The sequence below is a fragment of the Pogoniulus pusillus genome, chromosome 16 (assembly GCF_015220805.1).
Source record: "Pogoniulus pusillus isolate bPogPus1 chromosome 16, bPogPus1.pri, whole genome shotgun sequence".
Lineage (NCBI taxonomy): Eukaryota > Metazoa > Chordata > Aves > Piciformes > Lybiidae > Pogoniulus > Pogoniulus pusillus.
The window spans coordinates 13,691,901-13,712,032 of record NC_087279.1 but is presented as its reverse complement, the minus strand read 5'-3'; the positions used below and the strand labels follow the sequence as shown (position 1 = coordinate 13,712,032).

The 20,132-nt window shown below is 57.5% G+C and overlaps 2 protein-coding genes across 2 annotated transcripts; one reads left to right on the top strand and one right to left on the bottom strand.

Moving 5' to 3' along the window:
• The first annotated feature begins 125 nt into the window (after nucleotides 1–125).
• GNAI2 (G protein subunit alpha i2) lies at nucleotides 126–15,071 on the top strand. Its single transcript, XM_064156616.1, has 9 exons — nucleotides 126–292; nucleotides 8,851–8,893; nucleotides 9,057–9,198; nucleotides 9,537–9,697; nucleotides 12,068–12,196; nucleotides 12,684–12,813; nucleotides 13,020–13,173; nucleotides 13,511–13,718; nucleotides 13,882–15,071. Exons 1-8 carry the CDS (start codon nucleotides 175–177, stop codon nucleotides 13,699–13,701), a joined length of 1,068 nt encoding a protein of 355 aa, XP_064012686.1. The 5' UTR covers nucleotides 126–174; the 3' UTR covers nucleotides 13,702–13,718; nucleotides 13,882–15,071.
• Nucleotides 15,072–15,517: 446 nt separating this feature from the next.
• On the bottom strand, nucleotides 15,518–18,431 carry GNAT1 (G protein subunit alpha transducin 1). Its single transcript, XM_064156049.1, has 8 exons — nucleotides 18,326–18,431; nucleotides 17,257–17,299; nucleotides 16,875–17,016; nucleotides 16,644–16,801; nucleotides 16,434–16,562; nucleotides 16,219–16,348; nucleotides 15,962–16,115; nucleotides 15,518–15,708 (listed from the first exon to the last, which is right to left on the bottom strand). Exons 1-8 carry the CDS (start codon nucleotides 18,429–18,431, stop codon nucleotides 15,518–15,520), a joined length of 1,053 nt encoding a protein of 350 aa, XP_064012119.1.
• Nucleotides 18,432–20,132: the final 1,701 nt, after the last annotated feature.

Sequence of the window (20,132 nt, the reverse complement as noted above, 5' to 3'; positions counted from 1 at the left end):
CTTCCCCCCCCCGCCCTCCGGGTCCGCCCTCCGCACGGCTCCGCCCCGCGACTCCGCCCTTCCGCCGTTCCCGCCCCGCGGGGGCGCGCAGGGGCGGGGCACGAGGGCGGGGCGCGGTCCGGGCGGGCAGGGCCGAGCCGCGGGCGCGCGCAGGCAGCCGCCGCCGCCGCCGCCATGGGCTGCACCGTGAGCGCCGAGGACAAGGCGGCCGCCGAGCGCTCCCGCATGATCGACAAGAACCTGCGGGAGGATGGCGAGAAGGCGGCGCGGGAGGTGAAGCTGCTGCTGCTGGGTGAGACATCCGAGATCACCCCCCCAACGCACCCCCCAGGGCTTTCCTGCCTCGCTCGGCCCTGCCGGAACCGGGCGGTCCCGCCGCTCCTGGCCGGGCTGCCCTAGAGCCGTTCTGGGTACTGGCCCACAAAGTGCCGGCCCCGCCCGAGGATCCCCTAGGAGTGGGATGCTGGGCCCACTCCAGGCGTCGAAGTCCCTCCCCCCACCATCGGCCCCATCTCCGGCCCCAGGGACACTCTAGCAGTGGGGTGCCTGCCCCACCCTAGGCTCCGGGATCCCTCCTCAGGGCTGAGGTGCCGACATCACAGCAGGCTTTGGGGTTCCCTCCCCGGAGCACGGTATTGACCCAATTCTAGGCCCCGGGACACAGTCTTGTAGCAGTAGGGTGTTGACCCCATCCCATGCCCCAGGGGTCCCCAACAGGAGCAGGATGCTAGTCCTACAGCAGGTCTTGGAGTCCCCTCTGGAGTAGAGTATCAGCCCCACCCTGGGCTTAAAGCATCCCTCCCCTTAGGAGTAGGATGCCAGCCCCACTCCAGGCTGTGAGGTTTCCCCCTTCCTCGAGTGAGGTGTTTGTCCTACAGTAAGCTGCTGGTGTCTTTAAGAAGTGGGGTAGCAGCCTCACGTGGGCCGTGGGGTTCCCCTGAGAAGTGGTGTACCAGCCCCACCCCACTATGGTACTGTCCTCCCAACTTCACTGGTATCCAGTCTGGGCATCTCTTTGGAGCAACAGGTTGGGGCATCTTCACCCTACTGGCAGCTGCCATCCCCCCCCCAACAAAGGTTCTGCCAGCATGGACACCCTGTCCTGCCTGCCTGGGACCCCCAACTGCTTGGCCAGGCCCGGGAACTCCTCTATGGTCTCCCCTCACCCTGTTCCCAGGCTGGCTGAGAGAGAGGTAATGAGGCAGTAGGACAGTCCTGAACCCCTTCATCCCACCTTTGCCTTCGCCTTGCAGAGGGAATCTGGGGGGGCTTGGGCAGCAGACTCTGTCCTGCAGGCTGCCTGCAGCAGAGAAGGACCTGCACAGCCCAGGGGTGCTCTGCCCCACGGATACCCGATTTCTGCACTGATAACGGGCCGCTCGCGCTCTTCAAAGCACCCTGGCGATGCTCCCGTGGGCGTTCACGGCCCTGCCCTGTGCCCGCGGGCAAAGCACCCGCTCATTTATTTTAATTTATTCCTTTTTTAATAACTCCCAGTTGGGATTTTTATTCTCTTTCCGAAATTCCCAGGGGGAGCCTTGCTCCAGGTGTGAGGCGGGAGTGCTCAGGGCTCCCACGGCACTGTGGGGTGACGGTGCCCTGGATGAGCAGAGAAATCCCCAGCGGCTGCCTGGGGAGCGAGTGCCAGCAGAAAATGTCTTTCGGCTGGTCGCCATCGGCAGAGGAAGCCGTCGGCAGCAGGAAGTCATGCCGAAATCCGGCAGCCCTTTATTTGCTCAACCCCTGCCTGCTTTGAGAAATACGTAATTAACGCCTTCAAACCCTTGCTTCGCAGGGCGCCTCGGCTTTTCTCTTTATTGTTACTTTATCCTTGCCTCGGTGCGAGCTGTGCCCTTGGCAAGACTCATCCTGGGGATGCTGGGCAGGGGTCTGAGCCATTGTGGAGGCTCGCCTGTTGTGCAGGCTCACCGACCTGCTTGTTTCCGGGGTGGGGGTGGTGCTGGCGGGGTGAAACCCCTTGGGGTTTGCGGGCTGGTCGGGAAAAACGTGGTCTCTGCTTTGCAGCGAACGGCTCCAGGGCCTTACTGATGGCTTGGCTCCTCTGTGAGTGCTGCCTGTCAGGAAATAACAGTTCTTGAGGGGCTTTGGCACCATTTCTCCACAAGGCTCTTTGGACTAGGCAGGATGGGCAGCATCACCCCAGTACCGTTGTCTCTGGGACGCCCGGCTGCCTGGTTCTGAGCATCACCGAGGGGCAGCCGGGGGCTCGCTGGTCAGTGAGGATCATGCAGTAGGAATTCCTTTCTCCTGTCCTGCTATGTGCAGGAGTAGAGGTGGAGGAAGGACCACGACCACACTCTCTTCTGCTGGCCCAGCATTTGTGAGCAGCATTTGTGAGCAGCATTTCTGATCTCAGCTGGTTTCTAAAGCCAAAAATAGAGTGAAATTACTCTCTTAAGGATTTTTTACTGTTTATTGTTTCCCCTTGCAGCTGCTGAGGTGCAAATAGTACCAGATCCTTGGGTCACTGCTGCCCTTCTCTGAACTAAACTGTGGCTGGAGGTGGCAAGGAGTGACTGGGATGATGGGGCTGGCATTGTCCCCTTGGGAGATGCTCCTTGCATCATTCTCCCTGTCCAAGAGAACCCCTTGAGGTGGGATTTGGTGCTGGGGGCATGCTCCCACATCCCCACTGCCCACCTTCCTATGGCTTGTTTTCTTCCCCATATCTGGAGAAAGATTTGAGGAAAACTGGACTCTTGCATGAGCCCAGGTGCACACTTTTTGGTGAGCACTGCAGTTATTGGACACACTTGGGCAAGGCAGGGCTGCACAAATCTCTCTGGTGGCTGCAACCTTCCTGCGTCCTCCAGAAACAGGGAGAAAAAAATAGGGAGAGAGGAAAATAAGGAGAAAAACAGTTTCACCCTTTGTGGTGAATTGGCCCACAGCACAAGAGGAGATGACTCTTATAGGCACCATGCAGCTTTTGCCAGCAACTCGTGCCATCCTGCAGCTGCAGCTTGGAGTTGCCATTGCAGCCAGGCAGTACGTGGTGTGAGCAGAGAGCACTGGTCTCAAAGTGTGCCAGTGGGGCTGTAGACCCGTGCAGGCCACTGACACCGTGGAGAGCTTGGTCTGACTGGCAAAGTTGCCTTGGCTCAGTGCTGTGTCTGCTTCTGCCTTCCCTCTACTGTGGTGGGTGATCCAGAGAGGAGGGAAGGACCCCCCTGATGGCACTCAGCACTGCATCCACAGGCACAGCACCACTCTGCCTGCAGCACCTGCCACTGCCTGAGATTCTCCTCTGGGGCTTGCTGGGCAAACAGGTTGTATGCTGGGTACTTCAAAACTCCAGTCTCTGATGGGGAAACAGACCCAAATGGGGCAATGTCCCATAAATGAGGTAGTCCTCCCTCCCTGCTGCTGGAAACCAACAATCGCCCCAGGCTTTGGTACTGGGGGAGGCCAGGAAGCTGTCACCGGCACCTGAGAGTACCTGGAGCTCACAGTGCTGCTGTTGTCTCCTCAGCATTACCATGGTTCAGACTGCTGGGCTTACTGGCTGTTTCTGCTGGGCAGCAGTGTAAGTTGGGTGCTGCCCATCCCACCTCCCCGGTAGTGGGAGCCAGGATGCTCATGAGAGAATGCAGGATTGATGGCAGGCAAGTCACATTCAAAGTCCCTGATTCCCTGTCTTCCTTTGGATGATTGGTAAAGCAAAAGGATTTCTTAGCTGCCTGGGAGTCTTGGAGTCTGCGAAGGCACCCAGGGTGGGGAGAGTGCTGGTGAGTTGATCACTTAAGTGATCCCAGTGGTTTTCGTTGCTGGAGGTGCAAACCATGGGGCAAGGATGCTTCCCTTGCACCACCCAGGCTGGGTTGTGCTGAGTATGTCGTGCAGGCAGCTGCCTGTACAAGATCCTGCCTGGGTGAGCCGGCAGCCTGGGTGAGGGCAAATGGGGCAGGGCTCAGCAGCTTCATATTTTTTTGTTTTGTGCTTGCATAAAAATAGAGGAAGGGAGGGACCAGCTGTGACTTTCAGAGGCTGCGTTGCCCCAGTGCTGCCCTGGACTTCCGTGTGAGCTGCCTGCTTTGCTGTGCATTGTCCTGTCTTGAGGTTTTGGTTTTGTCCTCCCTCCTGTGCCAGTGCCGGATGGGAGGAGATTGAGTCTTTCCTTCAGTGGGAAGAGTTTGGTGCTGTTACATCTGGGGAGACCCCCACATCCAAGCCCCTGGAGCTGGTGGGTGGGCTCCAAGTGCGTTAGGATGTGGCAGGAGGAAAAGGCATGACACCCAAGCCCTGGGGTGGGTCACCCCAGTGTTCCTGCTGGTAGTGTCCCAGATGCCCTCTGCTCTGAGATGGATGCTTAGGCTGTGCTCAGAGAAGGTGGCAGGCTTATATATCTGTATTATGTATAGATATTTACATACATGCTTAAAAAATAGATTTTTATATTTAAATCTAGATTTATTTTACCTTTTCTTTTTGAGTGCATATATATATACACATATATATATAGAGAGAGAGGGAGAGTAGGGAGCAATATATAAATGGATTGTGTGTGTGTATATATATATGTATGCATCTATAGATCTAAAAAAACCCCATATATATGTGTGCTTTACCTATATATATAGCTTTACAGCAGACAGTCTCGCATGGGCTGACCTGCCCAGGGCTGCGGGTGCCAGAGGGTGCCAGGCTGGGGTGGCAGTGTGCGCTGTTGCCCAGCCTGGCCCAGTCACAGCCGCTCGGTTTCCTGCTCCATGCCGGAGCCGGGTTTCCGGGCCGGAGGCTGGCTGAATCACCGGAGCTGGGGCAGCTGACTAATCCTCCATCCCCACTTGCAGAAAACCCAGCTGTGGCGGGGGCAGGGTGCTGGTAGCACCCCAGCTGTGTCAGTGGTGAGCCCCCACATCAGGGTGATGGCAGCTGCAGCCAGGCACAGGGGCATGGCACCACCAGGAGCAGCTCTCTGACTCCAGCTGCACTGGAACCGCTGTGGTTGTTTGAGGGCGAGTGTGGCAAGCATCAAGGTGTCACTGTGTGCAGTAGTGGCTGAGGTGGGTGAGGGCATGGAGGCAACCGGTGCCAGCAGAGGGGCAGAGGGACCGTTAGCCTGTGGCAGGGGAGAAACAGAGCAGCAAAGATCTGGGATTCCTGGAAAAAGCCCAGCACAAGGATAGTTTTGTCCAGTTTGTGAACACCGTTGGTCCTTGTCAGCGCCAGGGTTGCATTTGCTGTGTCCCTTGGGGAGCCATCCCCAGACCACCCTCTCCTCCACCATGTACTCCAGATGCCCTTCCAGCTGCTGATGGATTTCTTTTTTTTTTTTTTCTGCATCTCCATCAGCAGCTTCATACAGGGGCTTCTGGGCCTCCCTGGTGCTGCCCAGGTTTTTGGGGTCCTGCCTGGGGACGTGGCATCCCACTGGCTGCTGATGTGCAGGCTCCTCCTGGGAGGCAGCCAGCCCTGTGCTGGAATGGGACGGCCCCTGGGAAAAACGCCCTGTGTCACTATGGGGCTGTAAAGAAACAGGATTATTTTTACATCAATTTTCCATCTATTTTGGGTAGGAAGGAAAATGTTTAGGGGCATCTCTTCTTGTTATTGTTTTGAGTCTTTCGGTAACCCTGCTTTTAACACACACACGCACACACGCACGTTTGCACACAGGTGCTGGGTGGGGTGGGATCTGCAGCCATCCCTCTCGTCTGTCTGTTCTGCAGGGAAAGGGATCCCCGTGTTTGTCTGCAAGTAAAATCCATCACTAAATCCATATTCAAATCATAGCTACTGTTTGTTGGGCTTAGGAAACTTGCTGGTACAGTGACTGAGGAGAAGGCTCTAGGTCCTGGGGATGAGGATGGCTCTGGACCCACTGGCAGATTGAATTCCTTCCATATAGTAAGGAAAATTTTCCAGCTGTGCATTGCTTCCATCCATACCTTGGAAAATCCCATCTCGGTGACATGGAAGGGAGGTGGACCCCAGGGCATGTGATCAACTCTTTACATATAGGGCATTAAATATCTGCTGTCCAGGAACGTGTTGCATATATTGCATTAAATATATGCTGGCCAGAATGCATCTTAAATTACAGGCTGCAAAATACATGTTAGCTAGATAAATTTGTTGCCAGTAGATAGGCAGGGCATTTTGGAGCTGGGCAGCTGCTTGCTTATTTTACATTTTTGATGGTTATTTTTAACAAAAAAAAGGGGGAAAACAGCTCAAGAGAGAGCTCTCCTATTTTTGACAGACGTTGTTCGGGAACAAGCACTGCCGAGTCCTGGCAGGCAGGAAGGGTGGTCAGGGAGCAGGCAGGGCTGGAAGAAGCCCAGGCATGGGGTCAGCCCTTCCGATGCCTAGCCACTGCAGAGGGTCTGGGGGATGCACACCCCTCCAGCACCGCCTGCTTCTGCTTGGGTTGGGCAGAGGGTGGAAGCCGGCAGCTGGCACCCTGCCCGGGGATTGTTTTGGGGCTGAATGGGCGGCAGCTGGGGTTTTCCGGGGATTTGAAATCCTTCCTGGGGACTGGAAACCCTTCCTGTCTGCCATATTCACCCTGGAGGGCTAGGAAGGGTCTCCTCATGCTCAGCTGGGTGGGAGCTGCTAGTGCTGGGGGTGCTGGGTCAGCCACTGGCTTCTGTCGGATGTTGGGGTGGCATGGAAGGAGGGTGAAGTGTGCAGTTTCTCCAGCAGTTACCTGATCTCTTTGTCAGGCGAAGGCGCTGGTTTGGGAGGGAAATTGTGAGTGCAGTGGCCAGCTGCAGAAAAAGAGCCAGGAGCTGCAGGGCAAGTCTGCCAGCTGAATGGCTGGCCTCAGCGGCTCCTGGTGACTGTCACCCTAGTGGTGACTGTCACCCTAGTGGTGACCATCACCCTACTGGGAGTGGGCAGGAGGTCCTAGGGGGTTGTCCCCTCCCACGCAGAGAGCAAATGTCAGGCACAGTCAGGCAGAGCAGGAGGCTGGGAGATGACTGTCCGGCACCATACCCCAGGGGTGCTTGTGGACGGGGTCCTCTCTTGCCGTGTGCCCCAGTTTCCCTGTCCGGACACCCGCTGGGGAAGGGCACAGTGAATGCAGCCAGCCCTGGCTGCTGACCCCGGCGACACAGGCTGCTGGTGTCAGAAACCAGAGGTATTTAATGGAAAAAATGGATACGCAGAGTTCTTCCTGCCCTGCTCTCAGCTCTGGGCCGGAGCTGCCAGCACTGACCACAAACACCGGCCGGGTTGTTCCGGGTGCCGCGTCAGCATCCCATGGGCGCCAGCCGAGGCTGGGTTGGCAGCACTGGAGAGCCCTTGCCGTGCCCTCACTGTGTCAAAAGCTCACCTCGGGGCTGGGCAAAGCCTTTCCCTCAGCACATAGGGCATGGAAACAGTGAAGTCGGGCGGCTGTGGCAATAAATATTGTGTCTGTCTGGTCTTGATACAGCCCCGAGCCCAGAGGCTCCATGCACTAAGCAGTGCCAGCAGTAATGTCTAAGGGAGTGTGTGCCCATCACCTAGGCTGCATTTATGCCCAGGGCAAGGGCAGAATACATTTGCTCCCTGCTCCCATGTCTCGGCTGGCATGGCAGGCTCTTTTTCCTGGTTAGTTTTACCATAATCTCCATTTTAAGGTTTTGTGTTTTGTTGCTTTTTTTCTTCACTTTTCAAACTCCTCTGTAATCTCTCTTTCCCCTCTGCGGCCGTGCCAGCACAGCCCTGCCACTGCCTGCCTGGGGCCCCCAGTAAGGGCAGCTCCATGGCTCAGGGCAGCAGCTAAGGGACCCGCTGGGCGAGGACACAGGGATGGGATGGGTTTAGCTTGAGGGAATCCCTGGATTTGCCTCCAGAAGCCGGGACCATGCAGGTCCCTGTCCAAAGAAGACTCATCCTGCTGGGGTTCCCAGGGTGAGGTGGGGCAGGCACTCCTCCATCTCAGAGGCACTCCCTGCGCAGAGAGGGGACATAGGACATGTGCTGTCCTTTCAGCTTCCCCTTTCAGCTTCCCCTTTCTTGCAGCCGGGGTGACTTCATTCCTTCCCCGCTCCCAGCGTGGACAGTGGGGGCTGGGCCAGGAGCTGCCTATCGCCTGCCTGGGTTGACGTCCCCAAAGGGCACAGGATGGTGAAGGGGGAGCCTTAGGAGCCCCAGCCACCCTGTCCGAACCCCTGACATCCCACGTTTAGCGGCTGAGAAGTGAACCCAGCTTTCCCTGCTGGCAGTAGCCACGGCTGCTGGGCTGGGTGCAGGGCCCGGCAGGCTGCAAAGTGCTCTGTGTTTAAAACGCAACCCGAGGGCGGCCGATCCTGCCGGGAGCTGGCTGGCGGAGGCGGTGGCTTCTCCCGAGTCCCCTGGGGTGCTTGGCTTCAAGTGCCTGCCTCCCTGCCTGTACCTGCTGACATGAGCATCTCCGTGCCCTGAATGCTGCCAGCTCCAGCTGTGGGCATGTGTTGGGGATGATGCTCCAGTGTCCTCCAGTGCAACAGGGATGTGGAGTGCAGCAGCTAAGCTCAGGCTCTGTCTGGAACTGGGATGGAGGGTGATAGGCTGTTGCAGGGGGCTCCCTGCTCCTGAGCTCAGCCCAGATTGGGCCTGCCAGTCACCTGTTGGTGCATCGATGCCATTTTCCTGGCCCAGAGCAAGTGTCGTTTTCTCCTCTCCAGAGCTGGCCCAGGCTGGCCTTTACCTCCCCTTTTTCGGCCCTGACATTCCTGGTGCCCATTCAAGTGTCTGCTCTGGCTGATATTGGCAGCTCTTCTCCAGTGGCTGAGGCACCTGTTGCCCGCCCTTCCTTCCTGGGTGTGGGGGGGTCCCACTGGGTCCCACCCAGTAAGGTGGAGGTCCCCAGCTTTGTGCATCATCTCATTGCTTGTTCCCTCTGTTTCTCCACAGGTGCTGGTGAGTCTGGGAAGAGCACCATCGTCAAACAGATGAAGTGAGTGGGCCCTGATAGCATACAGACCTTGGCTGTGGGCTCCAAAACTGGTGGCGGGGCGAGAAAGCTCCCCATTAGTGTAGCTTCAGAGCATTGGTGGGGAGCAGTACCCTGAGGTGCTCTGCAAAGGACTGACCTTGCCTTTGTCTCTCCCCTGCCCTAGGATCATCCATGAGGATGGCTACTCAGAAGAGGAGTGCCGGCAGTACAAAGCTGTGGTCTACAGCAACACCATCCAGTCCATCATGGCCATCATCAAGGCAATGGGGAACTTGCAGATTGACTTTGGAGACTCCTCCAGAGTGGTGAGTGCCCTTCTGGAGGGGATGGAGATTCTTGGGAGGCAAAAGCAGATATGCCCAAAGATGGACCAGGATTAAAGGTGGCCCTGCCCAAACTCTACTCGTCCCTGTCTGGCTGTGACCTCCTTTCCCTGGTGCTGAGGACTGGGGAACCTAACCCACGAGTGGCTCTCCTGGCACGGCCTCTGATGGGTGCAGGGTTAGAGGTCTTGCCGATTCCCTTGTGTTTTGTCCCCATCCACTACAGGAGCTCCTGCCTTTCTGTCTGGGTGGGAAGTGGTGGGCTTTAATCAGGTCCTTTGGGGCCATGTTGATGCCTGAGTCCTGTTTCTTCCCCACAGGATGATGCTCGGCAGCTGTTTGCGCTCTCCTGCACCGCTGAGGAGCAGGGCATCATGCCAGAGGACCTGGCCAACGTGATCCGGAGGCTGTGGTCTGACAATGGGGTCCAGGCTTGTTTTAACCGCTCTCGAGAGTACCAGCTGAATGACTCTGCTGCCTAGTGAGTACCCCTGCTCCTCTTCTCCAGCTCAGCTGAATCCAAGCCCTGCAGGCTGCCTCACTGTTATTGAGTAACAAAAATCCCCTCCCTGAGGCTGCCATTCCCCACTGCCAGGCTTGGGAACTGGTACTGCTACTTCGTGCCCTGTGCTGGGGCTGAGCCAGAGCAGAACTGGGAAGGTGGATATTTCAAAAGCCTGTTCTGGTTGGGTGCTGCATCCCCTGGGAGGCACGCACTAGAAAATCTCCTGCCACTGCTCCGTGCACACGTCCCTTTCCCAAAGATGTTATTCCCTGGCCTCCCTTTGTGTGAGCACAGCTGGAGGTCCTGCCCCTTCTCATACCCCTTCATGGGCCATGAAGGCAAGAAAAAGCCCCAAAGACTGCACTGTGGACCCTTGTGTCTGAACAGGATGAGTAGGAGCCTTTTCTTTTCACTTGAGTTTGTATGGAAAGACTTGGCATTGCACTGACATATTAGCTGGCTTATGCTGCTGTTTAGGTAGATAAATTGCCTGCATTTGGCCAGGTTTGTCACTGAAGAGATTTAATAATAAGCTAATCTACATGAATATGATGGCTGGAGAGGGCAGCAGAGTCGAGGCTGAACTCGCTTCACATGGTGCCCTGATACCCTTTCTGCCCAGAGCCCCTGAGGTAAAGCAGTGCCTGGGGAGCTCATGGTGAGCTGGGAAGCTGTTGCCAACACTGTACCCAAGGGAGATTGAGCACTCTTGAGACTTCCATCATGAGATTGAGCTGCCATCATGAGACCTGCTTGGTCTCCTCTGTACCAGCTCATCTGTCCCCCTCCACTTGGCACTGGTGGATCCCTCCTCTGCATTAGGGTCACTCGGAGGGGAGACATTGAAGGAAAGGTTTCAGCAAGTGCCAATCCTGGAGAAATTTCTGCCAGTACTTTCCTCCAGTGCCCATGACTTTCACTTCCTCCTGCCTGGCACCCAGCCATCCTAGCCAGTCCTTGTCCTGCTCACAAACATCACTCCCCATACAGCACTGATGTTTCCCTCAGTGCCATGCTGTGCCATGGGTGCTGTTTTGGAGGCCTGGCAGGTGCCTGCCAGCCCACATGCACAGTTTAAGCAAATAACACCTGCAAAGTGTCTGCTCCTTCTTTTCTCCAGCCCCATGAATACGCCAGTGCAGTAGTTAATGCCTCTCCATCTCTGTGGTGTGACTGCACAAGACGCCCTGGAGATAAGGAGCGCTATGCCATGCTCCGTATACAGCCCACCTGCACTCATAGCTCTGCAGTAGCTCCCACCCTCCTCCTCTGCAGCCTCTGGAGGTGCCAGGGCAGGCATTTGCCAGCACCCCAGGTCTGGGCGTGAGGTCTGTATGTGCCGTGCGTGTCCCTGCGGCGGTGTTTCCTGTTTTCTGCCAGCCGCCGGCTGTGTGTTTCCGGCTGTTTCTAGACTGCTCCCTGGCGCGGAGCTGCCCCTCTTGCCCTCTCAGCTGTGGCAGGGCACCGGCGTACTCATGGCTCTGGCGTTGCCCCTGCACACCGGCGGGTTTCCTGGGAGCTAGCCATCAGCCGCTCTGCTGTTGGAGCCGGGAGTCCTCTGTGGCCTCAGGAGCTGTAATCTGGCTTTCACCAGATTATGGAGCTGCAAAGGCCTTAATTAGCACAAGCCTGATTTGCTTAAAGGAGCCTGTTTACAATAACCCAATTAAAGCGACGTGAGCGGGAGAAAGTGAAACCTGCCTTGATCCTCCTGGCACCCTTCAGATGGTCCTAGAGGCTGCTTGGGGACCAAGCTGCTGCTGCTGCAGGGAACCAGGCTCTGGCAGGGCTGGACAGGGAGCAGGACAGGGGGATGCAGCCCCAGCGGGGCTGTGGGTGGGCAGCAGCGCCCTGGCCACGCCGCTCCCCATCCCTCTGTCTGCCCGCCTCCTGCTTCCTCCCAGGCCGCCAGCCCTTTGTGTTTTTGACTATAAATGGCACGGCGCCATCGATTGTTTCCGCCGCGCTGCGGCCGGTTGCCATAGCAGTGAATACTTTCCTCTTGCCATTTCCCCCATGCAAACGGCTGGGGGAGTGGGGGGAGTTCCCAGCTCCAGACCAGCTCCAGTCCCAGTCCCATGGCCTGTGGAGCCTCCTTCCTGTGCATGTCCCCACTTGCCGGCCTGGCAGCTGGCAGTCCTGCTCTGCCTGTTGTGACAGGGCTGTGAGGTGACCCCAGGGTGCAGATGGGGTCCATTGTGGTGCCTGGCTTGGCGCTGCTGGCTCCAAATGGACAATACTGAAGTGTGATCAGAGCATCCTGGGGCAGTGAGATAATTGGACAGTGGGATTTGAGCAGGTTGTGCCACATAGTGCAGCTTCCCCAGCACCTTTCTTCTTCCCCAGCTACTTGAACGACCTGGAGAGGATAGCGTGTGCAGACTACATCCCCACGCAGCAGGATGTGCTGCGCACCAGGGTGAAGACCACTGGCATCGTAGAGACCCACTTCACCTTCAAGGATCTGCACTTCAAGTATGTCTGACCCTTTCCCTTTTGCTTTTTCCAAGACAAAACCACTCACTTCTTCCCTGTGCTGGGCCAGATCCTGCTTTCAGCTCACAGTGGGAGCTGCTGCCTTGGAGAGAGAGCAGAAGCCACTGAAATAGCTGGAGTAGCCTCAAAAATGCCTCTCAGGGCTTGACCTAGGGGCGGATCCAGCCTCTGGCAAGGAGGGGAAGAGGGAAGGCATCCTCTGGTGCTGTGACGCTGCTTCCGCTGTGGGAAGAGCACTGAGTGGGAGCCAGGGTCTCAAGGCAGGACACCAGCACTGCTGCCTGCTGGCAGCCCAGGTTGCTTTCCACTGAAACCCCACGGGAAATAGCCAGGACTCGTTCCCAAGGCAAAAAGCTGGTGGTGTGCACATCCCAGGGGTTTAGTCACTTGGCACAGAATTGCAGGGAGCAGGGTGAGGGTGGTGGCGCCAGAAGTTGATGCCAGTGCCACTCTGCCTCTGCCACAGGATGTTTGATGTGGGTGGCCAGCGCTCAGAGCGGAAGAAGTGGATCCACTGCTTTGAGGGTGTGACTGCCATCATTTTCTGTGTGGCCCTGAGTGCCTATGACCTGGTGCTAGCTGAAGATGAGGAGATGGTGAGTTGAGGATGGAGCTGGTGCCATGAGCCATTCTCTCTTTGGAGGGCTAGGGGAGTGCCCCATGCTCTGATGGCCACCGGTGCCTTGGCCAGTATGGCCCAAGCCTTACAGGGCCTCCAGCATCCCCTGCCCGGGTTGCAGGAGCTGCAAGGGGGGCAGCAGGTTGAGCAGTGCCCAACTCATGCTGCTGTCTCCCTTGCCAGAACCGGATGCATGAGAGCATGAAGCTGTTTGACAGCATCTGCAACAACAAGTGGTTCACAGATACATCCATCATCCTCTTTCTCAACAAGAAGGATCTCTTCGAGGAGAAGATTGTGCACAGCCCCTTGACCATCTGCTTCCCTGAGTACACAGGTACTTACCAGGACTCTTGGTGCCCCTTGGTAGGGGGAGCAGGCAGTGCCTTGCCCAGGCACATAGTAGGAGATGCTGTTAATGGAGATAGTGGCTATCCTATGCCCAAGAGGCAGCAAATTGGTGCAGCAGGAAGGGAGTGGTGGTGTTAAGGGATGCCCCAGGAAGTGGGGGAAGATTGGGTGGACAAGGGGCAGCTGCGTCAATTTGGCATTGGGGTGGTGGCTATGGTGTCTGGGGAGGCTGAGCCAAGCCCAAACGCCTTGGGTGCTGGTGGCAGGGAGTTGCCAGTGTGTGTAGGTGGCTGTAGGACAGCTCAGCGTCTGCTCCTCCCCAGGGGCCAACAAGTACGATGAGGCAGCTGGCTACATTCAGAGCAAGTTCGAGGACCTGAACAAGCGGAAGGACACCAAGGAGATCTACACCCACTTCACCTGTGCCACCGACACCAAGAACGTGCAGTTCGTCTTCGACGCGGTCACTGATGTCATCATCAAAAACAACCTGAAGGATTGCGGGCTCTTCTGAGCGCCGGCGCTGCCCAGGTGGGTGCTGCCCCTCCTGCTGGCCCCCCACCTGGCGTCACAGAGCAGCCTCTGGGGATGGCATGGATGCTGCCTGCCATCTCTTCTGTGGTGGTGCAGGCTGGTGGTGGGTGCCCATGCCCCTCAGCCCAGACCCCACCACTCACTGCCTCCTCTCTCCTAGGACCCCTGGCTGCACCAGTGAAGGAAGGACCGTGCTGCCCCCTCCTCCTGCTTCTCTTCGGATTCATCCCTCTGCCCCTACCCCATCAAGAGACTTTCTGGGTGTCAGTGTGGTGGCAGGACGCATGTCTCCCCTGCCATCTGCACTTGCCCTCCACCATCCTCCTCCTCCTCCTCGCCGGCGTTGCCCTTCCCGGGGAAAACGACGTTTTAATCTTGGTTTGCGACCCCGAACTGCTCCAGCCCCCCCAGTCCATTCGCTCCCGCGCCCAGGCGCTCTCACTGTTTACATTGCAAGTGTTGCTGGCGCAGGGTGGGACACAGATCTCCTTGGGAATGCCCACCTGGCCGAAAACACAACCGATGACATTCCTGTTAGTAAACCAGACAAGAAAAAAACCCAACCCACTCTAAAAGCATGCAAAAAAACCTCACACCACACCGGCTGGGGCCAGGTTGCTTTTTAAAGAAACCTTTTTACCAAACTATTTAAAAGTGTCAAGTGCTACGTGGTGGCAGTGTCCTCCATGGCCAGCCCACCCCCCAACCGTGTGCCTTGGGGGGGGTCCGTGCCCCACTTTGCCTTGCAGCCCCCCACCTCACTGCCCTAAGGGACGGGCAGCAGCTGGGCAGGGGGGCAGGCAGGGGGGGTGCTGCCAGCTGGCTGCACCTCCACCCCCCCTCTTTCTAAGCCTAGTTTTTAGGGCTAGCTGTTGCATTGGGTGAGGAGAGCCTGCTGTACAGAGCGGCCCCTGCTGTTCCCCCCAGCCCGGGGGGGTCCCCTCAGCCGGTGCCCACGGCCTTGCTTTTCCCACAGGATGTTTTACCGAATTCTTCACATGGTTTGAAATAATAAAATGTAGAAAGAAAAAAAAAAAGTGGAAAAAATATATACTGACCTTTCCTCCCCACTGTGACCCAGAGGTGGGTGGAGCTGTGTCACCCCTCCAGAGGGCGGGGAGGGGGTTTGCATCTTGGGATGGGGCAGGGCATAGAATGGTTGATAACCAGCCCGAAGGCTCGTCAGCATCACCTGGGTGCCAAGGCAAGGGCAGTGGCAGGACCATCATGATGGAGCTGGCGTGTTCCTGAGGGGTTGAGCCACCCCTGATCTGCTGACTCAGCAGCTGGGGATGGGGCATGACTACCCACTGGCCCTGCAGCATGGGAATGGTGGTGCATAGGGACCCCTGTACTACATAGTCATGGATGTCCAGTACCCAGAGGTACCCAGTGACTTGTAGTCTCGAGGTGCACCTCTTGCACCTAGCAACCCACAGGGACCCTCACGGACACACAAGCACAGAAAGGACACCCCCTCCACAGCCCACCAGCTTCAAGGGCTGTCCAGGGACCACCAGCAGCCCTAGCTATAAGTGGTACTCCAGGAGCCTCAGTGCCCAAGAGATATGCCTGCACACCCAACTCCAAGGGGTGCCCGGGGTCGCCAATGCCCCCCAGCACCTGGAGCAGTGGCATCAGGTGTCCCACAGTGCTGGTCGACGGGAGAATTTGGGGAGAGGGGAAATGGGGCTGTGTCACCCAATGATTGCTCGGGTTGAGTGGGTCAAATCCCAGGATTTTGGAGAAAGTTGAGATGGGCTGGGGCCCAGCCGAGGGGCAGGGGGCGCTGGGGCTCAGAAGAGCCCGCAGTCCTTGAGGTTCTCCTTGATGATGATGTCGGTGACGGCGTCGAAGACGAACTTGACGTTCTCGGTATCAGTGGCGCAGGTCATGTGGGAGTAAATCTCCTTCACGTCTCGACGCATGTTCAGCTCCAGGAACTGCAGCTTGATGTAGTTGCCGGCGTCATCGTAGGTGTTGGGACCTGTTGGCATGGCAATGAGCAGGGTCCCCTTCCGGTGCGGTGTCCCCCGCCTTGGGTGCTGGCCTAGAGTCACCCAGCGCTCCCCAGGGTGGGCAAACTTGGCTTGGTCCCCGAGCAAGGCTGGCGCAGCACAGCTTGCACGGAGTGCTGAGGACACCTGGTGGGTAGCTGCTGCAGCGTGCCGGCACCCGACCCTTCGCCACCCCCCCCGCCACCCACCTGCACCCAGCGAGACAACGGTTACCACCCTCACCATCGTAGTCGGGAAAGCAGATGCTGAGATGTGCCTTCTTGATCTTCTCCAGGAAGACGTCCTTCTTGTTGAGGAAGAGGACGATGGAGGTGGTGGCGAAGTAGCGGTGGTTGCAGATGCTGTTGAAGAGGTGCAGGCTCTCGTGCATGCGGTTCTGCAGAGGGACACAAACTCCCTCCATCAATCCCATGGTGGCCCACACCCAGATCATGATGGAGACAAAGCACAGGGGTTATGGGGCGGTGACCCTTTCTCACCACTTCGTCGTCTTCCACCAGGACCATGTCATAGGCACTGAGGGCCGCGATGAAGATGATGCAAGTCACTCCCTCAAAGCAGTGAATCCACTTCTTCCTCTCTGAGCGCTGCCCACCCACATCAAACATCCTGGGTAGCACAAGGCAGAGGTCAGCACCCCCCACTCCCTCCCCTTTCCTCTGGCACCAGCCCTTGCCAGGTGTTCAGTCCCTACCTGAAGTTGAGATCTTTGAAAGAGAACTGGGTCTCGATGATGCCGGTGGTCTTGACACGGGAGCGCAGCACATCCTGCTCCGTGGGGACGTAGCCAGGGGTCACCAGGCGCTCCAGGTCTGACAGGTAGCTGACCAGGCACATGGTGGGCATGAGACATAGGTCAGCACAGCCAGGACCTCCCTAGCCCAGACTCCCCTGCCCCACATACTAGCCAGCTGAGTCATTGAGCTGGTACTCAGAGGCACGGTCGAAGCAGGCTTGGATCCCTGTGTCCTTCCAGAGCCGCCCAATGATGTCTGACATCTCCTTGGGCATGGTGCCCTCCTCTATAGTGTCTGAGAGGTGCAGCAGCTTGCGGGCATCATCCTAAAAGGGAAGAGGACTCAGTGGGGCTGGAGGACAGGAGGGACCTCCATGCCCAACATGGGCTGCTCCTCACCTGGCGAGCTGAGTCTCCATACTGGATACTGAGAGTGGCCATGGCCCGCACGATGGCCAGCATGGACTGGAGTGTGTTGCTGTAGATGATGGCAATGAACTCCAGGCATTCCTCCAATGAGTAACCGTCCTGGTGGATGATCCTGGCCAAGGAGGGGGGCATGTGGCTGAGCTGGGCACTGGGGGGGGTGGGGTCACCCATGGGTGTAGAATGGCACTGAGCCAGGCAACCCGTGGGATTGAGCTAGGCACCAAGGTTGCACCCCGTGGTTATGGCATGGAGCAGAGCCAGGTATGGTGGGACAAGGGCACCCTATTGGTACGGTGTAGGACAGGCATGTGGCAGAATGGGGCACAGCCAAGTGGCTTCCCTTGGCACTTACTTCATTTGCTTGACAATAGTACTCTTCCCCGACTCTCCTGCTCCTGTAGGAATAGAGCACAGGTCACAGCAGTGCATTCACTGTTGGCATCACAACCCCATCACCCACCACCCAATGTCCCAAGCCTGTGTCAGTGCAGGGAGACATTCCTTGGTCCAGGCTGGAAGGGTAGCAATGACACCCATGGGTCCATCATGTCCAGGACACTCCAATCCTCAAGCACTACTGGGGCAGTTGGAAGGGGCTGTGAGGGACTCCCACTGCTTGGGTGCTGCAGGGACAGACCCAGAAGTAGTGATGTAGTAGTGATGCATGGGAGTGCTCAGGAGCATGAAGTGAGGTGGGCTGCTGGAGTGGGTTTCTGGTAGGTGATGTTGGTGAAGGCTCTAGAGATGAGTTGATTTGGGTCAGGACAGGGCATGGAAGTGAGGGGATGTTTTGTGAGCTGGTTGGGTTTGGAGAATACCTGGAAGCTGGAGGATCTTAGGATGGGCTCTTGAGAAGGGTTGCTGGGTTCAAGGTGCTTAGTGTTGGGAATGCTGTTAAACAACCCCCTCCCCTTAGTTCAGTGGAGTCTGGTTGGGAAAGCTAGTTGGGTTTAGAGGTACTGGGAGGCTGTCAGGGAAATGTAGGAGGTGCTTCTGGGGTGGGCTGTTTGGGTTTAGAGGTGTTGAAGGGAGCAAGGAAAATGTTGGGGAGCTGCTGGGGTGAGGTGGTTGGGTTTAGGTGTGCCAGGGAGCAGGAAGCAGTTGGGTGGACTATTTGGCTAGGTTGGCCCAGCTTAGGAGGATCAGAGAAATTTTGGGTGGGCTGTTGGGGTGATTTGGTTTAGATTAGGGGTGCAGGAAGCATCAGGAAAACATGGGGGTTTGCAGAGAGGAGATAAATTTCATGGCTTCCTTGAAATGAGGGTGTTGTTGGAGTGGGATGGTTGGGCTTAGGTGGGGCCGTTGGGGAGGGCTGGTTGGGTTGAGGGATATTGGGAAGCATCAAAGCAATGTTGGGTGAGCTGCTAGGGTAAGGTTCACAAAGGACAGGTATCTCCCCCAGGGTTTGTGTCCCCCCATACCCAGCAGCAGCAGCTTGACGGTCCTGGCATCCTTTTCAGCATCCTCCTTGAGCTTCTTCTCCAGCTCACGGGAGTGCTTCTCCTCGGCGCTGGCCCCAGCACCCATCCTTGGCTCTGCAGCCCTGCGACTCACCCTCCTTGGAGATCAGCACCAAGACAGGCAAGTTGCTCCAGCCTCTCACTGCCTCCAGCGCTTCTGCTGCCAACTGCCCAGCCGCCACCACTGCTGCTGCCACCACTGCTCACCCAATGTGGGCCAAGGACGGTGCCAAGGTCCCGGGGGGACGTTTGGCAGGGTGCTGTTCTCAGCACCCATGGATTAAGCCAGACCTGCCCGCCCCCATGGCCTCCCTGGATAAACCCCCTTAAATCTGCAGCAGGCTGAGCTCAGCAATCCCTTGGCTCCAGCGTCAGCGCTTCTGCTGGGGGGGGGGGGGGGGGGGGGGCAAGGCTGGCTAGCCCCCAGCTTCACTTCTGCCCTGGGGCTGGGAACAGTGACTTGCCTCCCAACTCTGCTGTGGGCCCTGTGGGGAGCTGCAGCTAGTGTTCTCTGCTGGGACCTGAGGGGCATGTGGGCATTGGGTAGAAATGTCCCCATTGTCCCCAGCTGGTCATCCTCCCCACTCAGGTCCTGTGCTCACAGCCTCCTCCCCCTCAGTAAGCCATGCTAGGTTCCCTAGGTCACCATGCCCAGTGTTCCTAGAGGCACCTCCAGCAGCACCTGCACAATGGCCACAGGGACACCCATACACATCCCTAGGGTCTCCAAGACCCTCTCCAGTAGCACTCCTCAGTGTCCCGATGAGAAATTCCAGTGTTCTCCTCAAGCAGTCTCAGTACTTTGTAATATCTTCAGGACCACCAACCCCACCCCCCCAAAAAAAAAACCCACAAAAAAAACCCCATCCAACATCCAGGCACATCCCAGTGCCACCTCTGTGCTCCCACACCAAACACAGTGATCTCTCTCAATATCCCGCCCCTCCCCAGCGTCTTTAAGCCACCAATTTCTGCTCCCATGTCCCCAGAGCCCCCCATGGGCTATGTGGCCCCGCAGTAAGACCTAGGGGCCCCAGGGATTCCTCAGTAGTCTCTCTGTGTCCCCCTGCCCCCAGTGTTCCAAGGCCCAGACAGGACTTCCCCAGAAGCCCCCAGCAGAGCCCTGCATCCCGTGGCCCGATCCCCGCGCTGTCCCCAAGGTCCCCTCAGCACTGGGGCCCTTGCAGTGCCGCATTTGGCCACCAGGGGGCTCATGAACCCAGCTCTGCGCCCCCAGAACGGCCCTCCCCCGGCCCCAGTGCGCCCACTACTGCCCAAGCATAGCACTGCACCGCACTCGGTGTGCCCAGCACTGCCCCCGGTAGAGCCCAGGAGCTCACAACCCTGATCTCAGCGTTTCCCGAGACTGCCCAGAGGAGCTTGGTAGCACTCCACTGTCCCCTGTACCGACCGGAGTGCCCAGGTACCAGACTACAACCCCTGTTATAGCCCAGTATGATCCAACACCCCCCCCTCAGTGGTCCCCAGAGAGCCTATCACCACTCCCCCACACCATGCTCCCAGTACCACCTAGTGCTGGCTCCCAGTGCCAAGTTCTAATGCTCCAGTACTTGTGGTGCTCACAATACTGACTCTGAGCACTTCCAGTGTTCTTGGTACCACCCAGTGCCAACCTCCAGTGTCCTCAGTACTGTCCACAGTGCGGCCCAGGTCCTCCCAGCACTGATGCCAGTGCCTGCCAGGGCTGCCCAGAGTTGCCTGGTACCACTCCCACTTCCTCCTGCACCAATCAGTGTTCTCAGTACAG

Excerpts from the sequence above, each read along its gene's own strand:
- GNAI2 (XM_064156616.1), top strand. The coding sequence starts at position 175 with ATGGGCTGCACCGTGAGCGCCGAGGACAAGGCGGCCGCCGAGCGCTCC. Across the intron at positions 12,814-13,019 it reads TAGCTGAAGATGAGGAGATG|AACCGGATGCATGAGAGCAT; the intron begins GTGAGTTGAGGA and ends CTCCCTTGCCAG. Across the intron at positions 13,174-13,510 it reads CTGCTTCCCTGAGTACACAG|GGGCCAACAAGTACGATGAG; the intron begins GTACTTACCAGG and ends GCTCCTCCCCAG.
- GNAT1 (XM_064156049.1), bottom strand. The coding sequence starts at position 18,431 with ATGGGTGCTGGGGCCAGCGCCGAGGAGAAGCACTCCCGTGAGCTGGAG. Across the intron at positions 17,017-17,256 it reads ACTATTGTCAAGCAAATGAA|GATCATCCACCAGGACGGTT; the intron begins GTAAGTGCCAAG and ends CTCCTTGGCCAG. Across the intron at positions 15,709-15,961 it reads CTGCTTTCCCGACTACGATG|GTCCCAACACCTACGATGAC; the intron begins GTGAGGGTGGTA and ends CCATGCCAACAG.